The sequence below is a fragment of the Lathamus discolor genome, chromosome 6 (assembly GCF_037157495.1).
Source record: "Lathamus discolor isolate bLatDis1 chromosome 6, bLatDis1.hap1, whole genome shotgun sequence".
NCBI lineage: Eukaryota > Metazoa > Chordata > Aves > Psittaciformes > Psittacidae > Lathamus > Lathamus discolor.
The window spans coordinates 59,688,990-59,710,863 of record NC_088889.1 but is presented as its reverse complement, the minus strand read 5'-3'; the positions used below and the strand labels follow the sequence as shown (position 1 = coordinate 59,710,863).

General features: G+C 38.6%; 1 protein-coding gene across 12 annotated transcripts in view; it reads left to right on the top strand.

Annotated features, from left to right (window-relative positions):
- Positions 1-21,874, top strand: part of GALNT18 (polypeptide N-acetylgalactosaminyltransferase 18) — a 261,201-nt gene that overhangs the window by 119,068 nt on the left and 120,259 nt on the right. For all 12 annotated transcript variants that reach the window (XR_010613540.1, XR_010613539.1, XR_010613541.1 and 9 more), the window contains one exon: positions 3,809-3,975. Coding sequence is in view for 9 of the 12 variants with exons in the window: in XM_065683059.1 (XP_065539131.1) it covers positions 3,809-3,975 (167 nt within the window). In the remaining 3 variants the exon portion in view is untranslated. The remainder of the gene's footprint in view (positions 1-3,808; positions 3,976-21,874) is intronic.

Here is a 21,874-nt window from a genome sequence, read left to right as displayed (position 1 = left end):
TAATACTTGTCAAACCGTGCAAGTGCTTTGCATTCTGTGCATGATTTGAGGTGTGTGAATTCAATTATGATTTGTTTAAATAAAAAAATAATTAGGTAATTTTTACTGTCATCATTTGATATGAAAAATAATATAGACAGGAAATTGTATTTTTTAAGAACTCTACACACATTAAAAAGAAAGTGAACCCAAGCTGGAAGTAAAGATAATAAATGACTCTGAATGGGAGAAAAGAAAACATGAACTCCATTCAGGAATGTACCCTAACTGAAAATGAATCCATTTGTAAAGACTGAAGAAATTAGGCACAACAGGATCCTAATTCTGTTCCCTTGTGTTTAGTTATCTTTTAATATATGGTGGTGCAAAAAGGGAGTCAAAAGATATTCACAGCATTAAATGCTTTGCTCGTATCTGCAGAGTGTGCCAGACAATGGGAGATCCTGTTCAGTGTGATCTCATTTGAAAAGATGTAAATGAATGCAGCTAGGAAAAACAATACAAATAATTTCCTTTAAATGGGTGGAAGACATGTCAGAAGCACAAATTTTATTTGCATGTTTCGATTTACTCATGGTATGGCAGCAGTGTTTTGAGTCTGATTTTGTCATCTGAGACATTTTTGAAATATAGTTGGTCAGTAACTTCTTAGAAAAAGTTTCATTTATGCGTATCTCAATGTTAGCTTACTTGTCGGAGGGGGAAAACCCGCCAGTTTTTACGAGAGTAACTTATTTGAACTATTTTCAATGTATTCTCACTGTCATTTAAAATATTTTCCAAAATCATTGTGTTGCTCTTTATCTGATAGGTGACACATCTTACCATTTTTACTAGTGTTTCATTTTTATCTTCTTTGTACATTGGTATGGCTGAGGATTACAAATATTACTATGTCTAAACTAGACAGCTAAAAGATTGGTTGTAGCTTTGTTTGCTGGACCATTTTATATCTGTGCATTTTGGCCGCAAGTGAGTCACTAAAATAACACACTTTGTAGGCTCTTTACAGGGTAATACTGCAAATTATTTCAGTGTGTTTAAGCCTGTTAACTAGTTCATAGTCTGTTTGAAGCCTGATTTCCAAAGCTTGGATGAAATTTCAGTTATTGCATCAAACAGAAATGTGTTATCTGCACAGAGGTGTGCAGGAGATTAGAATTTTGTTAGTAATTGTTCATTATGCCTGTGCAGATTTGTAGATCTAACTTGCATGTAAGAGTTGACATCTACATAGTAATAGTATCCAGATTGTATATAGGATTTTTTTTTGTCAGTGTATGAATGGCGTGTACATGCATACACACGATGTGCTATGAAGGGGTCTGTCCTTTAAGGAGCTGGATCTGTCATGGTCTTAGCATCTTTTAGTAAAGTGTGAGGGTTGGCATTTAAAAACTGTAGTGTGATCATGAATACAGGGTGCTTCCAGGCAGTTTGAGCCTGAAATATATACTTTGAAATCCTGTTTTCAGATGCCACTTAACTCTGGTGACACCTGAAATTCACATTTGCCAAAGATTCCCCTCAGATTTGACAGTGCTGAGCCCAAGCCAGTTTGTGCCTTCTTCACTTACTCAGTTATCTAGGCAGTGCTTTTAAGCAGCACTTTTGGAGATTGTTCACCACAGTTGACCTTTCCTTAAATAATTTTCAGAGGTTAAATTTCAGAGGTTAAAATACCTGCTCTAGGGTACAGGAGGCAGGTGTGAAGAACTGTCTTGTCTTTAAAGAAGATTTGAAACCTTGTGTGCATATATAGAGTTGGGGCACTTTAGCCTAGAGAAGAGGAAGCTCATGGGGATGTCATCAATGTATGTAAATATCTGAAGAGAGGCTGCAAAGAGGATGGAGCCAGGCTCTTTTCAGTGGTGCGCAGTGACAGGACCAGAGGCAATGGGCACAAACCGAAACACAGGAAGCTCTGTCGGATATCAGGAAGCTTTTTTTTTTTTCTCTCTGTGAGGGTGATGGAACACTGACACAGGTTGCCCAGGGAGGTTGTGGAGTCTGGATAGGGTCCCAGCAACTGGCTCTAGGTGACCCTGCTTGAGCAGGGGGCTGGACAGGATGACACCCCAGAGGTCCATTCCAACCTCAACCACTGTGTGATTCTGTACTGCTTCCCAATAAGTGCTCTGACTCCTGATTCGCAGGCTGTATGAAGGGGCCTTTATTCCTTCAGCCAAAGCTGAAAACAAAAAGCTTGCAAATAGAAAGAAAAAATGATCACAAGGGTTTCTGTGGTGTTATAATCTAGAAGATATGGCATAGCCATAGAGAGTGAATCCAGAGTTTAAAATGCATGAACATCCATTGGAATGGGTACTGCCATACAGGTTGCTCCTCTAAGAAATTTGCCCCAAACATGAGTCTAGAGTAACTTCCTTGTTATCACTCCAACTTAGCATACGTTTAATTGCTCCACAGAAAGTAGAATGACTCTGAAAAATGGGATAGAAAATTATCACACTGAGCGGGCAAGGAGTTCTGGAAGAGTCTCTGGGGAGTTCAGAGAAGATTGAACTCATGCTGCTTCTGTCCCAGTTGAAGGTTTTAACTCCTGAACTACTGATTAAAAGAGAAAGTGCTGTCTTACACTAGTTGTCTTCTGGAAGAAAAGTCAGCTCCCTCTGCCTGTTACTGTAGTGTTTTAGTTTGCATAAAACCGACTCAGATTCTTACCTCTAGGAAAGTACCTGTGGCTCTGATGCGTTCAGAGGGCCCACAGCACTTCATGGAGAAAGCTTCTTTTCTGTGTTGTGTGTTTCTAAACAGCAATGTAGTTTACAGGTTGCATTTCACTCTGCTGAAAGATGCAGTATTTTGATTTTTATTTAGATTTCCTTTGTGAATCAGTTGAAAAGTCCTTCTTAGAAAATCCCAATGCCAGCAAAACTCCCTGAAACCAGTAAGAATTATGGCTGTGACTGCTTTGAAAGGCCAGACATAAAAGATGTCCAAATGTAAGACTTTATGAGAATCTGATTTTCAAAGAGTGGTAAAGTTTTAGTACAAGTCATGCTTAATGAATTAGCATTCACTTTACAGAAAGCAAAAGGGAGGGTGGAGGTGGGGTAACTGATTATAAACACCACAATGACACTTCCACAAGCTGTTACATTTGATCTGCTGTTCAGTGGTACTCCAAAAAAATATAAAAGGTGTCATGTTTTCAACTCTTCTGAAAGCTTCAAAGAAGACTTTTCAGTCTGATGCTTGAAGCTGAAAGCTATCTTATCAGTGAAAATATGAGAGTAATGCACCAATAGAAATAGAAACTGGTTTTGGAAAGTAAGTTTTGATTTGTTATGCTGCCAAGAGATCAAACTACAAGTGGGAATCAGTAAATCCAAACAGTGTTTTAATTGTTTCTCTTGCTTTGATGCTGTGGAACTATGTGCCTATTAAGAAGATGCTTTTCAAAGTAAGGGGCTAACTCTGTTCCTGTCCACACTGTCCAGAAAGACGCTATGAGCGACTGCTGTTGGAAGCTGCGTTTAAACAAGAGTTTGCATCTGCTTTGCAGTGTTTTGGGTCTTGGATGGAAATGTGGGCTCACTCTAGGCCTTAGTTGCATAGGCAGATATGGGAGATTCCTTTTTTTACGTATTAATTCATCTGGTTATTGCCTGTATGTGCTCTGGGCAAGTACAGGGGCCTTTTGATGGGTGTCCACAAAAGCTCTTCTGTCATTCTTAAGACTAGGGATAGTTTTCTCTGAAACAGTTTGTGTTAACATTGTGACTTCCAACAGTTTACATTTTTATTTGTTTGTTTATTTATTTATTTATTTATTAACTTTCAGGTGCAGAAACCTTACATTTCCTGAGAGGCTTCCTGAGGTCAGTATTGTATTCATCTTTGTTAATGAAGCTCTCTCGGTGATTCTGCGCTCCATCCATTCAGCCATTGACCGGACTCCTGCTCATCTGCTCAAAGAAATTATTTTAGTTGATGATAACAGTAATAATGGTAAGAGGTTTTGGTTTGGTTGATTTTGTTCGTTTTTTTGTTTTTTCCAACTTAGAGGTTGGATCATAAATGACAATCCTTGAATTCCGGCTCCTGCTCACCCCACAGGCATTTCAAATGTTGTCACTGTATTTTCTCCCTTCTTCATCCTACAGTTTTGCTGGGCTGTCTTCAAATATGCATGAATGGGCATGTTAAAAAGAGTATGTCCAAAGATAGGATGCTGTTCCTGTATGTTTAAGGTGTCTGGTAAGCAGATGTTTGAGTGTGAGAATAGACTACAGACTTCAGATGTTTTAGCGCTTGAGAGTTCTTGAGGGATTAAATGATTCCTGTGCTTTTCCTGTTTCAGTTGTATGCTTGTATGTGCGTACTCACTTTGTATAAAACATCTTTGTTTCTTAGACATCTCATTTAGATTTCCTGTTTTCCTCATTGGCAGCATTTACCTTGCTGCTTTTCTACTCTATGTGTTCAGGTTTTGCTGTTCATGATCTGAAGGACTGGACTGCCCATATCTGATTGTTCAGTACTTGCTTAGGTGTTTGTCAGTGAGGCCTTCCTGGGCATGTCTTATTTTCTGGCAATAGTAGCAATGACATTTTAATAAGCACAGGATGCTGAACTTAAAGAAAACTTTTGCCCTGCTGGGGAGTTAATTCTGAACTTCTAAAATACAAGGAGAATCTGAATTTATCTTGTTGAAGGAAGATGCTGAGCAGAGGGCTTCTCATATCCTTGCCATCATTACAGCTGTTACATGATCACTGTAGCTAGATTCTGTGACTCGCTGCTCATCATAAATGTGTCTCAGATTTGTACAGAAAAAAAAAGTTTTTGGAAAACAAGTAAATAAATTCCCCACCCTAGGCTTTGTACTTCATCGTCTCCTCTTCTGCTGTCAGTGAAGGGAAAAGCAAATCCCAACCCTTTAAAAAACACACAAAACACAACAACGTGATGTAGGCTTATGTCAAATATAATTCCAGTGAAAAATACTATGGTTAGAGTTACCTAAGGCTGACCAAGCTTTTCTTGAAACACCTACTTAGGGAACAGTGTGGGTGAATTGGGGTGCAGGGTTTATGAGTTGCTGTTCTTAGTTTATGGCACAACTTGTGATGTAGCCATGAGATGATAACAGTAAATAAAAAAACAGTAAATGAAAAATCCCATGAAACAGTAAATTATAAGCAAAGTACAAACCCCCAAAATTAACATCTCTGCACATGCATACATGTGTCACAGAAACATGTTGTGAACTGAAGTAGAATTTTTATTTGCTACTGCATGCAGTTCAGTTGTTTGACATGTTGTTTTACTGATGAAATCTTGGTGATCTTTGATTCTTACCCACTCCCTCATGCAATACATGGCATTTGATAGAGAAAATAAAAACAAGAAACAATTTTTTTCTGGTGGACTTGAGCTCTGGAATGTGTTTGTAGAAATTAATTCCTGCATCTTTCAAACAGGAGCTCAGTGAATATGAATGACTGTTGGTTGTACAGGGGACAAGGCCTCTGGATGCACAGGAACTGACCACAAGGCAGCCATAGAAGAAGAATAATCTGACTGAAAAAAGTGGTTTCTAGAGGTTGAGTCTGATTTACTGTAGTTTACAGGCAGTTATATCAGTGGGCACATTGCAGAGCCGTGTCAGAAACACCAGTGATTCTGAGAGCCTGTCATCACTGTGATGAGCTCACTAACAAATATGCTTTGCACTGTGCTCTGTGGGCTTGTCAAAAGTATTCTTTTTTGTTATTATTTACCTGAAATAGATAAGAAATCACGGGAACCACTCAATCTTTCAGGAAGACCTGTTCAGACACATTTTTTGTTAGGACCAGTATTGGTACTTTATAGTATCATATTTTTATGCCTGGCTGTGCCTTTTATTCAGGCTTGCCTTTCTTACCCTCTAGTGCCTTAAATCCTTAGTTTCCTGGCCTCAGACAGGAGGACAGAAATTGAGAGGAAGGTAACCTTTGGTTTGGCTGTCTTGGCTTGGTGTTACATGTCATTCTGTATGAAATCACTCTGTGCAGAGTGACACTTAGTCTCCTAGAAAAAATCAGCTGTCTCCAGGATTTTCTGCTACTCTAACCCTTTCTCTGGCGTCTCCTCCCTGCAGTAGTAAATTAGATTCCTACAGCCCTCTTTATCCCATAATGTATGCTGAAGAGCTGGTAACAGGCCTCTATTTGGAGAGGATGGATGTTTGGTAGTAAAGGGAGTGATTGTAAAGATGATTTACGGGCTTTTCTGTTATTAGTTTAAATCCTGAAATATTTATTTTACAATTTACTTTTGCTTTCACAGTATTCTATTTTCTTTTTTTTTTCCTCCCTTCTGAATGGTTGAAACTATTCCTTTGTATTTATTGTCATTCTATGGTTTTGTTAGTATCTCTTTAGCTTGCAAGTGTTGCTGCTTGTAATATAAGTGGGTTACTCTGGGTTTCCCTGTAATGGTACCTGAGGGGGAAAAAACTTGCTTTATGCTGGAGTCTGGCACCACACTGCTTCTTGCAGGGCCCTGTCAGAATCCTAATTACAGGAGGTATGTTCACTCTCAGGCTTTCGCCAGGGATGGCAACTTTTATAACTCAAAGTAGGATTTTTTCTCTGATGCAACAGCCATGAATTTCACAGGCAAGAAACATCGTGCTATGGGAAGTGACCAGAAAGAAAAAGTGAGAACAGAGATCAGGCAGAGTGCAAATAAACACATTTTTTATTGAGAGTTTCTTACGCTATTTGGTTGGATTCCCATAGCATAGTGGTTTAAAATTAAAGCAGATGCGGTGATTGGCACTAGAGGAGGGCACCAGAATTTCCTGCTTCTGAGGGGAGGCAATATACTGATAGACTGGTAGAAATTCTTGCTATGGGCCAAATTCTGAATCTAGTAAGGAACACCTGGATTCATGTCTAATTTCGGTAGATATGTGTCAGAAAAGAGCAGTGGAAGAGCCAGTTGCTTTTTAAAATTCCAGAAGGCTGATTTCTGTAACCATATATTCAAGTGTACAGCCAAAGTCTGTACATTTGTCTTGAGCAGTATCAGCTATAGCGTTTTATTTCATGCACTTCAGGGTATGTCAAGCAAATTATCTATGACTCTCTCTGAACCTCAGTACAGTTTTTCAAGTTCCCAATCATGTTTCAGGAGACCTCAATTACTCTCTTTGTGAAGTTCCCCTGTTTTAAAATAAATGTTTCAAGTTAGGAAACTGTGAAAATGCCAGTGTGTGCCATTTAAAAGCAGAAAATAGATCTAGCAGGTCCCAGAATTTGGATCCATTTTTTTAATAAAACCGTGGGTATTTCACCATATCATCTTTTCTGGTGGAATTCTGATAAGCATAACACTTAAATGTTTCATATATGCTGTTAGGTTACACTAGCATTAAAATTTAATTTAATTGAAGGTTAAAAAATGCATTTCAGTGTCTGTCTTTCTACTGTATAGTGGGGACAGAAGATTTACTAAATAAGTAACCCAAATGTCAGTGCTGTTCATTTGGGTCTCATTCAGGTCTCAGTCACATCGTTGTGAAATAGAGCAACTGCAGAGAGTTCAGCTGGTTTACTGTAGTTTTAGGTGCTGTCTCTCAGATGAGAATCTTTCTCATTCTCCTTAGGAGTGCTGTTTGCTTTTCAGAGGTAATATACTCATTAGTTTATAACTTGGCAATAAAATAATTTATTGCTCAATGCATCTGAGGAGAGGGATTTGCAGAGAAGAGGCTTTAAAAAAACACTTTTAAGTGACCATGCCCGTGACTCCTGGTACCTAATTAGACCTCACAAAGTTATTTAGAAAAAACATGGCCTGAGCTGGAAAGTACTGGAATAGCGTTTTATTCATTCTCTTTCTTGTTGCGTCCTGTCCTCTGTGGTGCCACTGGAGTCCCATCCTGGCTTTTCACTCCTTTTGCTGGCACTGAACCCCACTGATTTATTGAGAACCTCTGACAATATTCTAAGATGATCTCTAAAAAAGCTCCTTGTGAGCCGTGATGTGTTCAGCTTCATGGGGATGCAGTGTGCATTAATGTGTTCAGAGTATGCCTTGTGAACTGTTACAGCAGTAATTATAATCCTCTATGACATTTTTTCATATTGCAGTTAATAATAGATGTTGCAGTGGAGGCTCAGGTTTCATAAGGTTACTTCCTTTTTCTTTGAGTCATTACTTAAGCATGAAATATTCTAACATATTCAGTTTAATGATCCTTGTTTTGGCCTGAGATTTCCGTGAATACAGCTATTGAATTGCAGTGATAATGCTGGGTATCACGGGATGCTAATTTTGTGACTTGCACTGTTGAAGAGAACTAGCACAGAGTGGTAGAAAGTGGGTCAGGTGCAGCTATGTCACCTTCGAGAGATTTGCAGTGTTGTCCTCAAAGCACTGAATGAAAAGAAACTTTTCAAAAAGCATCCAGAGCTTTTCATTAGAAAGGTTTATTTCTTTTTTGGGTGTTTTTAAGAGATAATTGGGAATAGAAGATCATCTGACTTTTGTTCTTTACAAAAGCTTTACTCAAAGGTACTGTTCAAATGCATGCTGGATTTCATATCACAGGGTAATTTGAAGATGGCATACTTGTAGAACAGACAACTGTGAATGAAGATTTAAACAAACTGTTGCTAACAATGTCTTAGGGAAAACTTTAGGCCTTGCTGTCCTCCTGTGTGGCCTTTTGTTCTTCGCTTATGTGAATGCCAGCAAATTTCCAAGACAAAAACATTTTTAAACAAGGAAAAAGCCAAACTTTATTAAAACCTGAATTCACTTTGGAGCATTTTTATGCATTGTGAAGGCTGCACTTTATCTGCCTACATTCATTCCCCTTGTAAATTAAAGGTATTGATGCTGAAATCCATGTTATTGCCCAGCCTTTACACAAATGAGTTTTCAGTAGTGTTGGCAGGGTCTGACATAAAAGAGGGCTGTGTAGTACTAGTTAGGAATCAGATGCTAAAAAGCATATATTTATGTATAGACTGGGAAATCTGTCTTCATTATAGATTTGAGAACAACGTTAGCTGTTATTACAGACTATGCATTTTACTTGCATAATAACATTTAGCACTGAAATGTGAATAAATGAGCATATGTGGGGTCTTCATGTTTTTTGCCAGGTACTGTGGAGGTATCTGAAAATATGTAAGAATAAAATAACCAGAAGCAAACCATGAACACTTTGATTCGTGTCCCAGCAATGCCTGGATATGCAGCTCAAAACTCTTGTGGAAAAAATTAAAACCAGTAATGTAAGTGGACTGTGAGGTTTTTACAAGGACAGTAAGTCCTGAAGATGATGTCCTGGAGTGGCTGCAGACTGGTCTCTTCTTTTACTTGCCGGTCCTTGTGATGTTGTGTTTGATTCCTGCTTTAAAGGGAAGAGTCTGTGGAGTAGGATATCAGAAGGAAGTGAGCAAAAGAGCAGAAGAGAGGGACACTGCCAATGAAGGCCATCTGTCCCAACTATTCTTACCCCTCTTTTGCTCTTCACACCTTTTTCTTCTTTTGCCGTCCAGGAGCGGTCTAACTCCTTGGACTTTATTCCCTCAGTCCACTTTACTTTTCTTCATTCCATCTTGGCAGTCTGTTCTTTTAGGATGTTCACTTCGTCACATCCATTTCACACACCTCATCCTTCTTTATATGAGTTCGTCTCCTTCCAGTTGGGGTCTCATTTTCCATGTTCTCAAATTCCAGTATACCCACACTTCTTATCTTCTCCCCATCTCCTCCACCCCAGTATCTGCTGCTCTTCTCACAAACTGCACTCCTCTATTTTTTCCATTTCATCATTCAGCTCCCCCTTGCCTTTATCCATAGTAATTAAACTACTGCCTGACTGATCCCTCCCTCTCTCCTCCCCCCAGCAGTATACTGCTCCTTCCTTTGTGGCATATTTTTATTGTTTTCCTATTTTCCTCCTTTTACTCTCTGACACTTTCTTTTCAGACATGTTCTTCCATTTCTTTTGCTTTCTTTTGAAAATAATTATGTTGCATTCTTTTAGATCAGTGTTTCTAACTCTCCCCTGTCTGAAGTCCAAGCTCTACCAGACTCAAATGTTGACTTGTGTCCAGTAACACATGGTGGTGGCGATAGCATGCTAGCTGGAGGCAAGAATGATTTTTGTCGCATTGTAATAATATTTGTATGAAAGCTGTTTGATAACCAGCATGCTGTTTGGTTCCTAACGGAAACTGTCACATTTTCTGTTCTTTGTAACTGATGTGGAAGGTCCCTAGCCTTCATTTTCTAGAAGGTTATGAAAGCTCCAGCACTGTGAGAGTGAAATGGGGCTGCAGGACCACTGCAGCCAAGTGTGTCTCCAAAAGTGCGTCCCAGAGAGCTTGCACCTCTGTTGGACCATTTGCCCTTGTGTGTGCTCAGCAGGTTTTTGCAGTGACAAAGTAGCCTTTCTAAAGGACTTTAATCATCTGCAGTATAGTATAGTTCAGTCTATTTGTATGGTTGGAAAAGCAAAATTTCAATGTGTGTGCAAGCTGATAGCATAAGCTCTGTACGCATCAAAGGTCAGCACTGGGCAGCAGAGCTTTTATTGCAGTCTCCTGGCATCAGGGTTTTTGACTCAGATGTTCATATAATATTATGCACTGAATATTCTGTAGCCAGCAGTTCTTGAAAGTTGATATATAGTCATCTTTTATTCCATCCTCAAGGTAATTTAACTAGTTCAGTCCCAATGCAGTTGCAGAGTTGCAGTCTAATAAATACCCTTTCCTATGTCAGATTCAGTACAGCATTTTTTCATTGTAGTTTTGTTTTAGCTTGAATCCTGGCATAGTGTACTAGTTCATACTGTTTAGCTATTTCACATGTGCTGTGTACCCTATATATGCCAAGTAGTGCAGTGAACAGTGAGTATTTTCTTATTCTGCAACTCCGCGCCTGTTGTGCCAACCTCTAATGACACAATTCTTAGTGTGGACACAGTCATATGTGCTCTCAGGTTTCTGATAACATCAAAGCCTGTTACAGACCACGCAGCTGCAGTTTGAAAGTGATAAATAGCTGCACATTTGCACTTTGGAATCTCATGGAAGGATAATTTGGGCCAGTTTATAGGAAATAGCATCACCTATGTCAGGTATGATTCAGAAACCGTATGTCTGCAGTCAAATTCAGGAAGAACAGGCTAGTTCTAAGCCTTTCTAGTAGCAACGAGGAATTCACCGCGTGTGCACTAGACGTGCTATAGGCTGGTGGCATCCTGACTGTGACAACACCAGTGTATATAAATGCTCCCTTCTTAGTGCTGTCACTGTGATTTTAGCATTAAAATTAATTACTAGAGATCTCTGAGAAATTGCTTAATTAAGAAAAGTCCCCTTTTTTTTCCCCCTCCTATTCCCCTACTCACCCCCCCCCCCCCCACACACACACATTTGTGGGATTATTTTGCCTTCAAGAATGCTTGAATTGTTTCTGTTGATAACATTCTCACACACATCTCACTAAAATTAAGTATCAGCCATGTGGATAGATCCAGTTTAGTGACAGTCATGTAGAACCTGTGAGAGAACTGCTGGTGTCATTTTGCTGTTGATGTCAGCAAAGTAATGCTGGTTTGATCAGATAATTTCCTTTTGACATCTTTTCCTGCAAAGTATCCAGAGATCTCCTTGCATCCAGTGGAAATTGTATTTGAGGTATTTTAGTCACATCAGCTGCTAAGAGCCTGAATAACTTTTTAAAGAATTTGTTTCTCTTTCGTTATAAGAGAATGGTACTCATAATTACAAGAGTTTGACAGGATGTGGGGCAAATACTCTGTAGTGTTAGGCAAAGGAGTTAAAAGATTGTGTCCTATATAAGGTAAGAAATAGGAATTGCCTTTTAAATGAACTTTATTAAAATTCACATTTTATTCCTAACTGAAGCTTACTTAAAAAGAAACATTAATGAAAAGATAACTTCCATAAAATTAATGCTGCTTTCTTAACTTAAGCTGATGGTAAAACTTCCTGCGAGAGCTGATAATTTTGAACACTTCTTCGTGAGAGAACCTGAAAATTATTGATGTGTTCAAGAGTTCGAGACATGGTAAAATATTTGCCTGAGGAAGCATTTAAGGGTGTTTGAGTGTGTCACCAAATGATAAAAATCAGCAAAAATATGTGAATAACTATATATATATATGAAGACTGTTCCATGTTCACCTGATAAGCATACAGAAAGGTACATCTGTAGGCATTGCTACATGCTTTAAAGACATTGTGGAACCTACTGTAAGTCTAAAGTTCAAGGACAGAACTTTTGATCAAAAGATATTTGAATCCTTGTGAATAAAGTAATCAATTCATGTTGACTTTTGGCATACTTTTCTGTAGATATGTTTGGCATTTAACTTTGGGAAGTATTCTCCAACTGGATTGGATGACCAGATTTTAAATTACTTGACTTCACTCATTCACTGTTACTTGTTTGTGGGGCCATTAGTCAGATGGTGTTCTTTCCTTTTGCACTGGAAAAGTATTTTAAATACTATGCTTTAGGTAGCAGTTTGAGAAGCTTTGGGGAAGCTCTGTTTAAAACTTTATGGAAACTGTGATGAGGCTAGACATAAACTCTAAAATTGCCATTTACGATGATGAAATTAACATAGAAAAAATGAAGACTTGGGGGTTAGGCTTTGAGAGAGTGAACAATTATGTTTGTTTTTCCTCACCCAGTTTATTTGGTAAAGATATTTTGTTTTTGTTGGGCCTCCTTAACCAGAGCCATTGTTAACACCACTTACTGGAAGTCTGTTTTCAGAGTCTGAGTAGACAGAATATAGGTGTGACTCCATATGGAAGAGATACAGGTTATATGCTAAAATCTCACCCTTCTTGTTTATGATTTTCACAAGCGCCTAGAAGCCTGTTATTTTTTTGAGTAAGTTCTGCAACCTGCTTCCTTCAAGACAGTGCAAATCTAGCTCTCCTGGCAGTTTGATAGACAAAAGACTTCTTCCTGGGGGACCTGCATGGAGCTTTGTTCCCCATTAGCTACCTGCCACATCTCTATGGCAATTTGCAATGAAATTTGTGAAAAAACAAATGATTTTTAGTTTTTTAATATTAATTTATTTCCAAGTGTAATCTGAGAGGAATAGTAGGTGCTCCAGAGTTTTTCTCACAGATGTTTTTGATGCCAACTCAAAGGACACTTTGCCTTTCAGTGAGTTTAACAGGGTTTGTTTGCGCTGCAGTGTAAACTCCCCGGTAAATGATTTAGAATCACAATGAATGCTAAATAATATAGCAGCATAAATCATTGGTTTTGTTTGGCAGCAGAGAAAATCTTGATGAAATTGCCAAGTGCTCTTAGTTCTCCCAAGATAGCTTACTGTCGGCTGTTGCATTGTTCCTCTGCTCCTAACTGACACACTCCTTTGGCCCAGTGCCTGTCTAATCATTGTTTAATGTTTCAAAAGCTGCCATCTTCGATTTGAAGCAATCTTTTCAAGCAGTACAAATACCAGCAGATTTGCTTACAGTAGAAATAATTGGAAAAATAAAAGTAAAAAATACAAAAAAGATAATAAAGCGAGATGCAAACAGCGTTAATGTTTTATGAAGCTGAAAAATATACCATATACCTAATGGAATTATGGTGACATTTTAGGAAGCATAAAGGTGTTTCCATGGCTAGATACATGGTCTGTCATTTTTATATGCTATGGAATGATTATTCCTCCTGACCTAATGCCTGTAATATCAATCCTTGGTTATGTGCACAGAGCAGAAAGAGAACAAGGTCTTCTAAAATGGAAAACAAGGTCTTCTAAAACGGAAAACAAGTTCACAACACATTTGCCAGCAAATAAAGAAGTTGACAACTCCCTGTGCCAACAAATATACAATGTTTTCTATTTTTTATTACCATGTACAAGTGCAATGTCAGTACCTGCGAATGTACTTACATCCATGTGTCACATAAATGACTATGTCTCTTTGTAGCAGTATTATTATTATCTGAGCAACAAGTTTAAAATATTTCTGTGTAGCCTGATTCTTAAATAAAATGTCTAGAGTTATTTTTTAGTGATATTTTGTGCCCTTGAAACCCTCTTTGTACCATTGACTATCAGTTTTGAACGTGTAAGTGAAACCTGGTAGTACTGGGTCTGGTTTTGTGGTCTCTCCAGATATCTCCCAGCTTCCAAAGGAGTATTTCTTTTCTTTACCCATTTCCCATGCATATAAATAGTTAAAGCTTAAGGAATACTGTGACGAAAGATGCATGACTGTGCGTGTGGTTTGTGTCTCACACACAGGATTTCCATGTACTGAAACTAGCCTTGATATAAGACAAAACATACTCCAGAAACAGCATTAATTTTTATTATTGCTATTTGTGCTGCACAGCTTTGTATAGAAGGGCAAGAATCTATACATGACAACCTCAGGAATGCCTTGTGTCCAAGATGGATTCTTGCTGAGATCATCAAATTGTTGTCTCTGGGAACACTGTCTCCAAGATGTGGGAAGCTGGAGAACGGCAAGACGCCAAAGGTTCCCATTCAACTAGAATGAATCTTATGGCTGTTCAACTTAGAGCATTACTCCAGTGTTAGAAAAGAGATTTGAAGAAAGCTTTTTCACCAGAAATTGAGGAGAGAGCTTAGGAATTCATAGCTGTTATTTACCTGCATCTCTAGCAAACTGGAGAGATTGAGAGGCAAGGAAGATGTCAGTATGCAGTAGCAATTCGATATGCTTTCCTATCAGAGGGGAATGCTTTAGTTATGGTATGGTGAAGAAAAAAAGGTAGGCTATGTAAAACAAAGGGAGATTTATGACACAGAAACAAAGCCTTGTCCAGAATCCCCTTCTATTGGGGAGCTCAAAGACTACAAGGGGCAAGAAAAACATTGTCAGGGTTTTGTTGTTTTGTTGGGGTTTGGGTTTTTTTGTTTGGTTGGTTTTGTTGTGGTTTTGTTGTGTTTTCTAGATCTGCAAATTGCTAGAGCTGTCTGAAGTGCGCAGCGCCTTACTAGAAATTTTCATCTAGTCTGTCTCTTTGCTTCAGCAGTTATGTCTTCCAGAAGATAGGAACAGCATAAGGTAATGAAGTTACAGAAAGCCTCAATGGCTTGCTGTAAAGAGAATCATCACACGTGGACAGAGATGTAGTCTATAGACACCATGATCTGTCACAAAGATCGTAGGAAGAGAAACATGTCAGATGAAATAAGAGAACTTGTACTTTAGTTTTATTCTACAAGCCTGGAAAGATCAGTTGTTATACAGCGATATAGCAGCACTTTACAGGTTGTCTGATAGTCAGTTAACCCTGAAATCTAGTAGTATTTTATGCAACTCTTGACTAAACTTTTGCTGATCAGCTCTTGACTTCACATATGAAATCTGAATAAGTGGGTCTGTCCCCCAGTAGGAGCTCTGGAAAGAGTTTGATGACGGGAAATTACGGTAGTTCATGTTTGTATCCTTGAAAATGAATTGATCATGCGAAGTACTCTGTGTTTCTGTCTTAGATGATCCTAAACCAGCCTGGAATACTCCACTAAGCTTCAGGCATTGTGCCAGCATGAGGACTTAAGCAGAAGACAGAGCAGTAAATCCAGTTTAAGGCAGTCAGAACTGCCATTTTACTGCACACTCCAGAATTGGATTTTCTGTTGGTTTTGCAGATGTACATTCATAGTCCCTGAGATGAGAATGGCACAGTAGTTGTGGTGTTCAAGTTTCCATCACAAACAGCTCTTTTTGTTTTGGGATGTGCTGCCTTTCTCACAATAATGCTGAGATGAAACTAGACATTATATCAAACCTAAAGAACAATATTATATATAGAAACTCTTAGTTGAAATTCTTAAAAATGGAAGGGGGAAAAGAAGGTATTGCCTTGCTTAAAACGTTTGGAGTTTGTTTTAGTATTTCCACCACACCACCACCACCACCCCCCCACTGCCCCCCCACCCCCCCACCCCCCCCAATAGGAAGGGCTTTTTTATGCTTTCCTCATGTTAACACTTCTACCAAATGTTTAAAGCTTTTGGGGATTTTTTTTTAGTTTAAGGGCTGATCTTGAAAGGTGCTGACTGCCTCCTAGGGCTTCATTTTTCATTACTAGGTTGTGTTACACAGTGTTATGTAGGTTCTTCCTTGTGACATTAAAAAAAAAAATCCATAAAGTCATCTATGTAATCCAGAGAGTGTTGCCACAAAATGAAAGAAATACAGGCCTTCAGTGATATTAGGTCAGTATAGAAGCTCACATATCTCACCTCCTCAAATTAGAAGTAGTTCATCATTAAAGGAAAGAGTTGTCTTCCCAAATGGATGTAACTCTGTGATTCTGTCAGTTCTTATCTTATGATACTACCAAGGAGTTTCAGCTCCTTGGAGCTCCCATCTGAGGGACTGGCCTACAGAGACTACCAGTAAGATGAATGCAAAACTAAACCTCAGTCGCTTTCAGTGATATGTAATTCTGATTCAGCATAGGTAAGGTGAGTTCAGTGTTTGTTCTTTTTAGCACTCTTTTACTAGGGAAAAAAAATAGGAAATCAGGGGTCTTTTAAAATACCTAAAATGGAAAACCTCAGGGGAGGTGAGTTAATAAAATGGTCTGTTAAAATAACCTTCATTTTATGGCCTTAAACTAGGACCACGGAGAGAAATGACTTACAGTAAAATGGAAAAAAGGGTCTAATCAGCTTTCATTAGAATGGAAAGTGCCCTAGAAAAATATACCTGTTGCATCAGAATATATCAAACTGAGTTTAATCAACTGTGGATTACTGCACAATCAACTTTAGGTCAGGAAGAAAGTAAGTTGAGGAATTATTTAGTAGAACTCTAAAAGAAGGTGTATGTTCAACAGTTCATTTGACTTCCTTTGGATTAGATTATCGAAGTTACTGAAGTAACATGAAAAACAGTAGTGTGTGATTTCTCTCTCTCACGTGGATCTTTTATGTACTGAGTTGTAGGCTTGATACATGACAGAACATATTGACAAATCGCATTAATTTTTATGGTGCTGCAGTGTTTTATACACCCCTTGGTCTGGAGTTCACACAGAGTATTTCCTTGAAAAATGCCAAGCTCTCTGGGTGGACTATCCTCTGCTACACTGCTACTCTGGCTGACTTTCCTCTTCTTACTAGAGCAGTAATGGGGGTGATGCATTTAATCCAGAAGAATGATACCGTGGTTTAAACCCAACCACAAACCTCGTTCACTCACTCCCCCCCTTCTTGCCCTCCCCCTGCTCCTGGAGGGATGGAGAGGAGAATCGAAAAGAATGCAACTCCCACGGGTTGAGATAAGAACAGTTTAGTAACTAAGGTATAACACAAACCACTGCTGCTACCACCAATAATAATAATGATAAAGGAAATAACGAGGGAAGAGAATCCAACACCTCAGCACCAGCCAACAGATAACTCGCCCCACTCCCCCCAGCCGAGCACCGACCGATACCTCGTCCAACCCTGCAGTCCCTAGCCCTTCCGGGTAACTCCCTGTTACATCCTGGGCATGATGTGCTGTGGTATGGAATACCTCTTTGGTCAGTTTGGGTCAGGTGTCCTGTCTCTGCTTCCTCCCAGCTTCCCCTCCTCCCTGGCAGAGCATGAGGCTCAGAAAGTCCTTGGCCAGACCAAACATTTGAGCAGCAACTGAAAACATCGGCGTTATCAGCTCTCTTCCCAGGCCAAAAAATGAAAACACAGCACTGCACCAGCTACTAAGAAAGAGAAAAATGACTGCTACTGCTGAACCCAGGACAAATGATCACTTCACTTACACCACATACAGTCTGAATCGGCAAATCTGTGTGCTGGAGATGGATTTTATTTCAAATAAGTTGCAGTCTGCACTCAGAAATTTTTAATTGCAGCGGGTTACTTTGGTTATCAGAACCAAGTTTCCTGATATCTTAACTTCCCCTAACTATCCGTCTCCTATTGAACTAAAGTGGTTTCCTGATTCTGGCAAGCTTTAAAGGTTCCTGTCAGTGTCAAAGCTGCATTTCTGTCTCTGTCATAGGTACCTATTACAGTAGAAACTCCTGTGATTTATATAACTGGCTGTGATGGGGGAAAGTGTTTTCTCTGCTTTTCTATCTTATTTTTAAAGTTTGATACCACTTTCAGTATCATATAGTTACCTGTGTGATCAGTTATCTGTTCAGTAGTTTCCTGAGTAAAAAGACCCATAAAAACATCAGTAAGTATAAAATAAATACATTCCCATTTTCTAAGGGAATTTCTTAGAAAAGGAAGGGCATTCTTTGTGGGTTTTGGCTAATTTGCTTAAAGGTATTGTTGAAATTGAGGGGTAAACTCTGCCTGCATTATCCTATTAACTGCAGAACCTTTGTTGAGATAACCTTCAGCTACGGGAGTAGGTAGGACATGCCTCCAGAGCCGGAGAACCAGGAGTGCTAGGGGATGGAGCTATACTGCACTCACTTCTTGGAGCAGGTGAACCTTCCCAGGGCAGGAGGGGTGATGACAGATAGCTGTTGTGGCTAGGAAATAAATGCCTCTCCAACATGTGCAAAATCACAGTTCTGTTGAAGAAGGTTTGAGGAATTACACTGCTTACTCACGTCTGGCCCTGGAGTCAGGTTCCAAGCTCCTCAGTGTGTTTATTTGGCATTTCTGTCAGTAAATTCATTTGCTATTGTGCTTTTCCTGGCACAGATGCAGAAATGGGAACAGGTCTGTTCAAGACAATCTCACTTAAAATTTAGTCCCCTTTTGAAAAGTAGCTAATGCCTTTAACTGTCCTGTTTTGGTCATTAGGGGCTAAACACTAATCATAAAATAATATTTATAATAGATTGTAAGCTTGATTTGGTTGTGTCATTTCTATTATTTTGAGAGATATCACATGGAAACAATGAGGCACTCCTTGGTTAAGGTGCAACTCTAGCAGTTAGACTCGTAATGGATCCCATTCTTCTTCATGCCATTACATTAAATGAAAATAATTACATCACATAGTGCCATAAGTCATGAATAGGAGCATTGCTGTCTTGGCTTCCATAAACACAGTGCTAGTTTACACATGAAAAAAAAAGTAAAATGCAAAGGACTGTGACAGCCGTGTTGAATAGTTATTAGAAAGCTACAGATTCTTGTAACATAATTGAGAATAATTGAAATAACCAAATGATTTTTTTTTCCTGAAAGGGAAATCAGTGCATATCACAAAACAGTTCTAGATTTTTTGTCTGAGGCAGTAGATCATTTCCAGTTTTAGCCAGCTCATTTTAGTAGTTTTTGATGTTTGTTTTTTGGTTGGGTTTTTTTTTGTGGGCTGTCAAATACTGTTCCCTGAATCAGTTATATGCATGGCTATTTAATGAATTTTATGTTTTTCTGGTTTAGCTTCTAAGTCTCCAATGATTTTTTTCTCTCATTTTGTGGAAATTGATAGCATTATGGCTTAACACCTTCTCTGTATTTCTTCTGCAATTTAGCATTTGAAGTGGTTTTGTTTTTTCTTGAACTAGTTCATTGCTTTTTTCAGTTGTGTTCAAGTGATTTGGCAGTGAGCAGATTTGGACAGCTTTTCTGTGTTCTGTATAGAAGCTGTTTTTTGAATGTTACTGACAACTGTGTAGTGTTTAGGGCCAGCTCCCTGTCTTGCCAAATTGTTCAAGCTTTCATCTCCCCACAGGCTGCTGGTGTGACTGTTCAGTACTGCTCCTGCAAAGATACTGCGTTTTCCAGTGAAATTCTGTTCAAAAAAAGATCTTCCAGTGTGGTGATGGGAGATAATGCTATCTATCATTCCATTTCTTCCATCAAAGGGTTATCCTGAAATATCAACTCTAAAAGGAGAGTTGCTACAGTGAATTTTCTGGCTTAAATATGTTAATATTTATGAATGTGCAAAAGGTCTTGTTACTCAAGAGTTTCTCTCAGTCTTCAGATTTATGAGGAAAAGTAATCTTGTTAGTGGAGAATTGCAGAAAGTTTTAGATCTTTTATTGCAGTTCTTTTGTTTTATGGCTCATGGTTCTTGTAAGTAGTCTGAATGCAAATAACTACTTTTAATCACTGTAGGTTTGGTGTATTGTCATTTTTAACTGTGCCACGCAGCAAAATTGTGTGTATTGTTATCGTATTTGTCTTTACTCTGTTCATTTCAATCCATCTCTAAAGAGCATGGGACAGTATTTGCTGAGTAAACCTAAAAAGAGATCAGACAAGCTTCTGTTATGATTAACGGAATTACAGTTCCCTCCATGTTGGGGCAAGGAGAAGGACAAGACGATCTCTCAAAATCTGTTCACTGCTGCAGTCTTTGTCTATTTGTCAAACTATTTTTGGTCTTTAAATGAAGCATCTCTAAGGTGCAATTTATAAACATTCAGTGGTTAGTCAGCATGTGGATTTTCAGGGCAGGGATTGCATACTTTTAGAAACCTGTTATAGTTTCTGACCATCATAAACAATATCTCAGGAGCTGTTCTTCCTGTTGAAGGGAAGGTGGAAAAGTTCCAACCAGTAGTAGAAAGTTTTCACTGTATTCGGTGGATTTATTTTTATTCTACTATAAATAATTTCTGACCTCAGAATTTTGTGAGGCTTAGGCAAATATGAAAAAATTAGATCCTCTGAAAGCCCTCAACAGTCCTGTGAATGTTCCTGTGCCAATAGGCAGAACTGGAGAGGTCTTCAGTATCTCTGATGTTGTAATATTCAGAGGAGTTGTTGAACATGGACTGTGTCCACACTGCCAAATTTTTTTTAGACGTGCTTTTAAGCAGAGATCACTATATATGAAAGAAAGAAAAAGAAAGAGAGAAAGAAGAAAGAAAGAAGGAAAGAAGGAAGAGGAAAAGAAAGAGGGAAAGAAAAGAAAGAGAGAAGGAAAGAAGGCTGGTCAGGCTCTGCAATCAATTTGAATTGTATAGAGAGTAGAAATAAAAATGTTCACAGCTTGTTCTTTGCCTAACAGGTTATTGTGCATAAGATCACCATATTCCTTTGCATTAATGCTTTCTCGTTTACCATCTGCAAGCAGGTAATTGCAAAACTAAATTTCGTTAGCAAGCTGTTGCTAAAGTTGGAAGATTTGTGACACAGAATGACTTCAGTTTGATTTATATTTAAGTGACATATATAGTTTTGAAGTGGAAGTGGTTTATAATTTTACTTAGTCACCGATACACAGTTACATAAACATTAGCGAAATGCACACTCCCATTCTCTCAGTACTGACGAACCCATTTATTCAGTTGAATGCTGTAGTGTTCAGTCTCTGCAGATCTATGAAAATCAGAAGACTTCTGGTAGAAAACTTCCTTTTCTGATAGAAAACCTTGATCACCTAAACATGGGTTTAGGAGTCAAGCTTTTCAGATATTTATTTCTAAAACCTTGACCCTACAGCTTCAGAAATGTGCATTCAGTTTCTTGGCAAGGTTTTACTTTTTCTCTTAAATTGAACAAATATTATTGATCACTTCAGGTTTGGTAACATGACTGGACAGTCCAAGCAAACAAAAAGATTCAAAGGCTAAATCATACATATCATAATTCCTGTATTGCTCTCAGACCATCTACTTAATATTGTAATTTGTTCTATAGCTGTTTATTTTAACAGAAGATACCTGTGCATCAAAAGAAATGAATGCATTCTCTCCAAAGCAGATGTGGACTCCTACCACCATCCCAGGGAGGCTGAAGTTGGAAGCAGCCTCTGAAGATCACCTAGTCCCACCCCTTTACTCAAAGCTGCATCAGCTAGAGCAAGTTGCCCAAGACGTGTCCAGTTAGGTTTTCAGAATCTCCAACATCAGTAATATCTTTGCAACAGTAGGGAAAAAAAAAAAAAAAAGAAACAAAGAAAATATTTGGAGTGAGTGG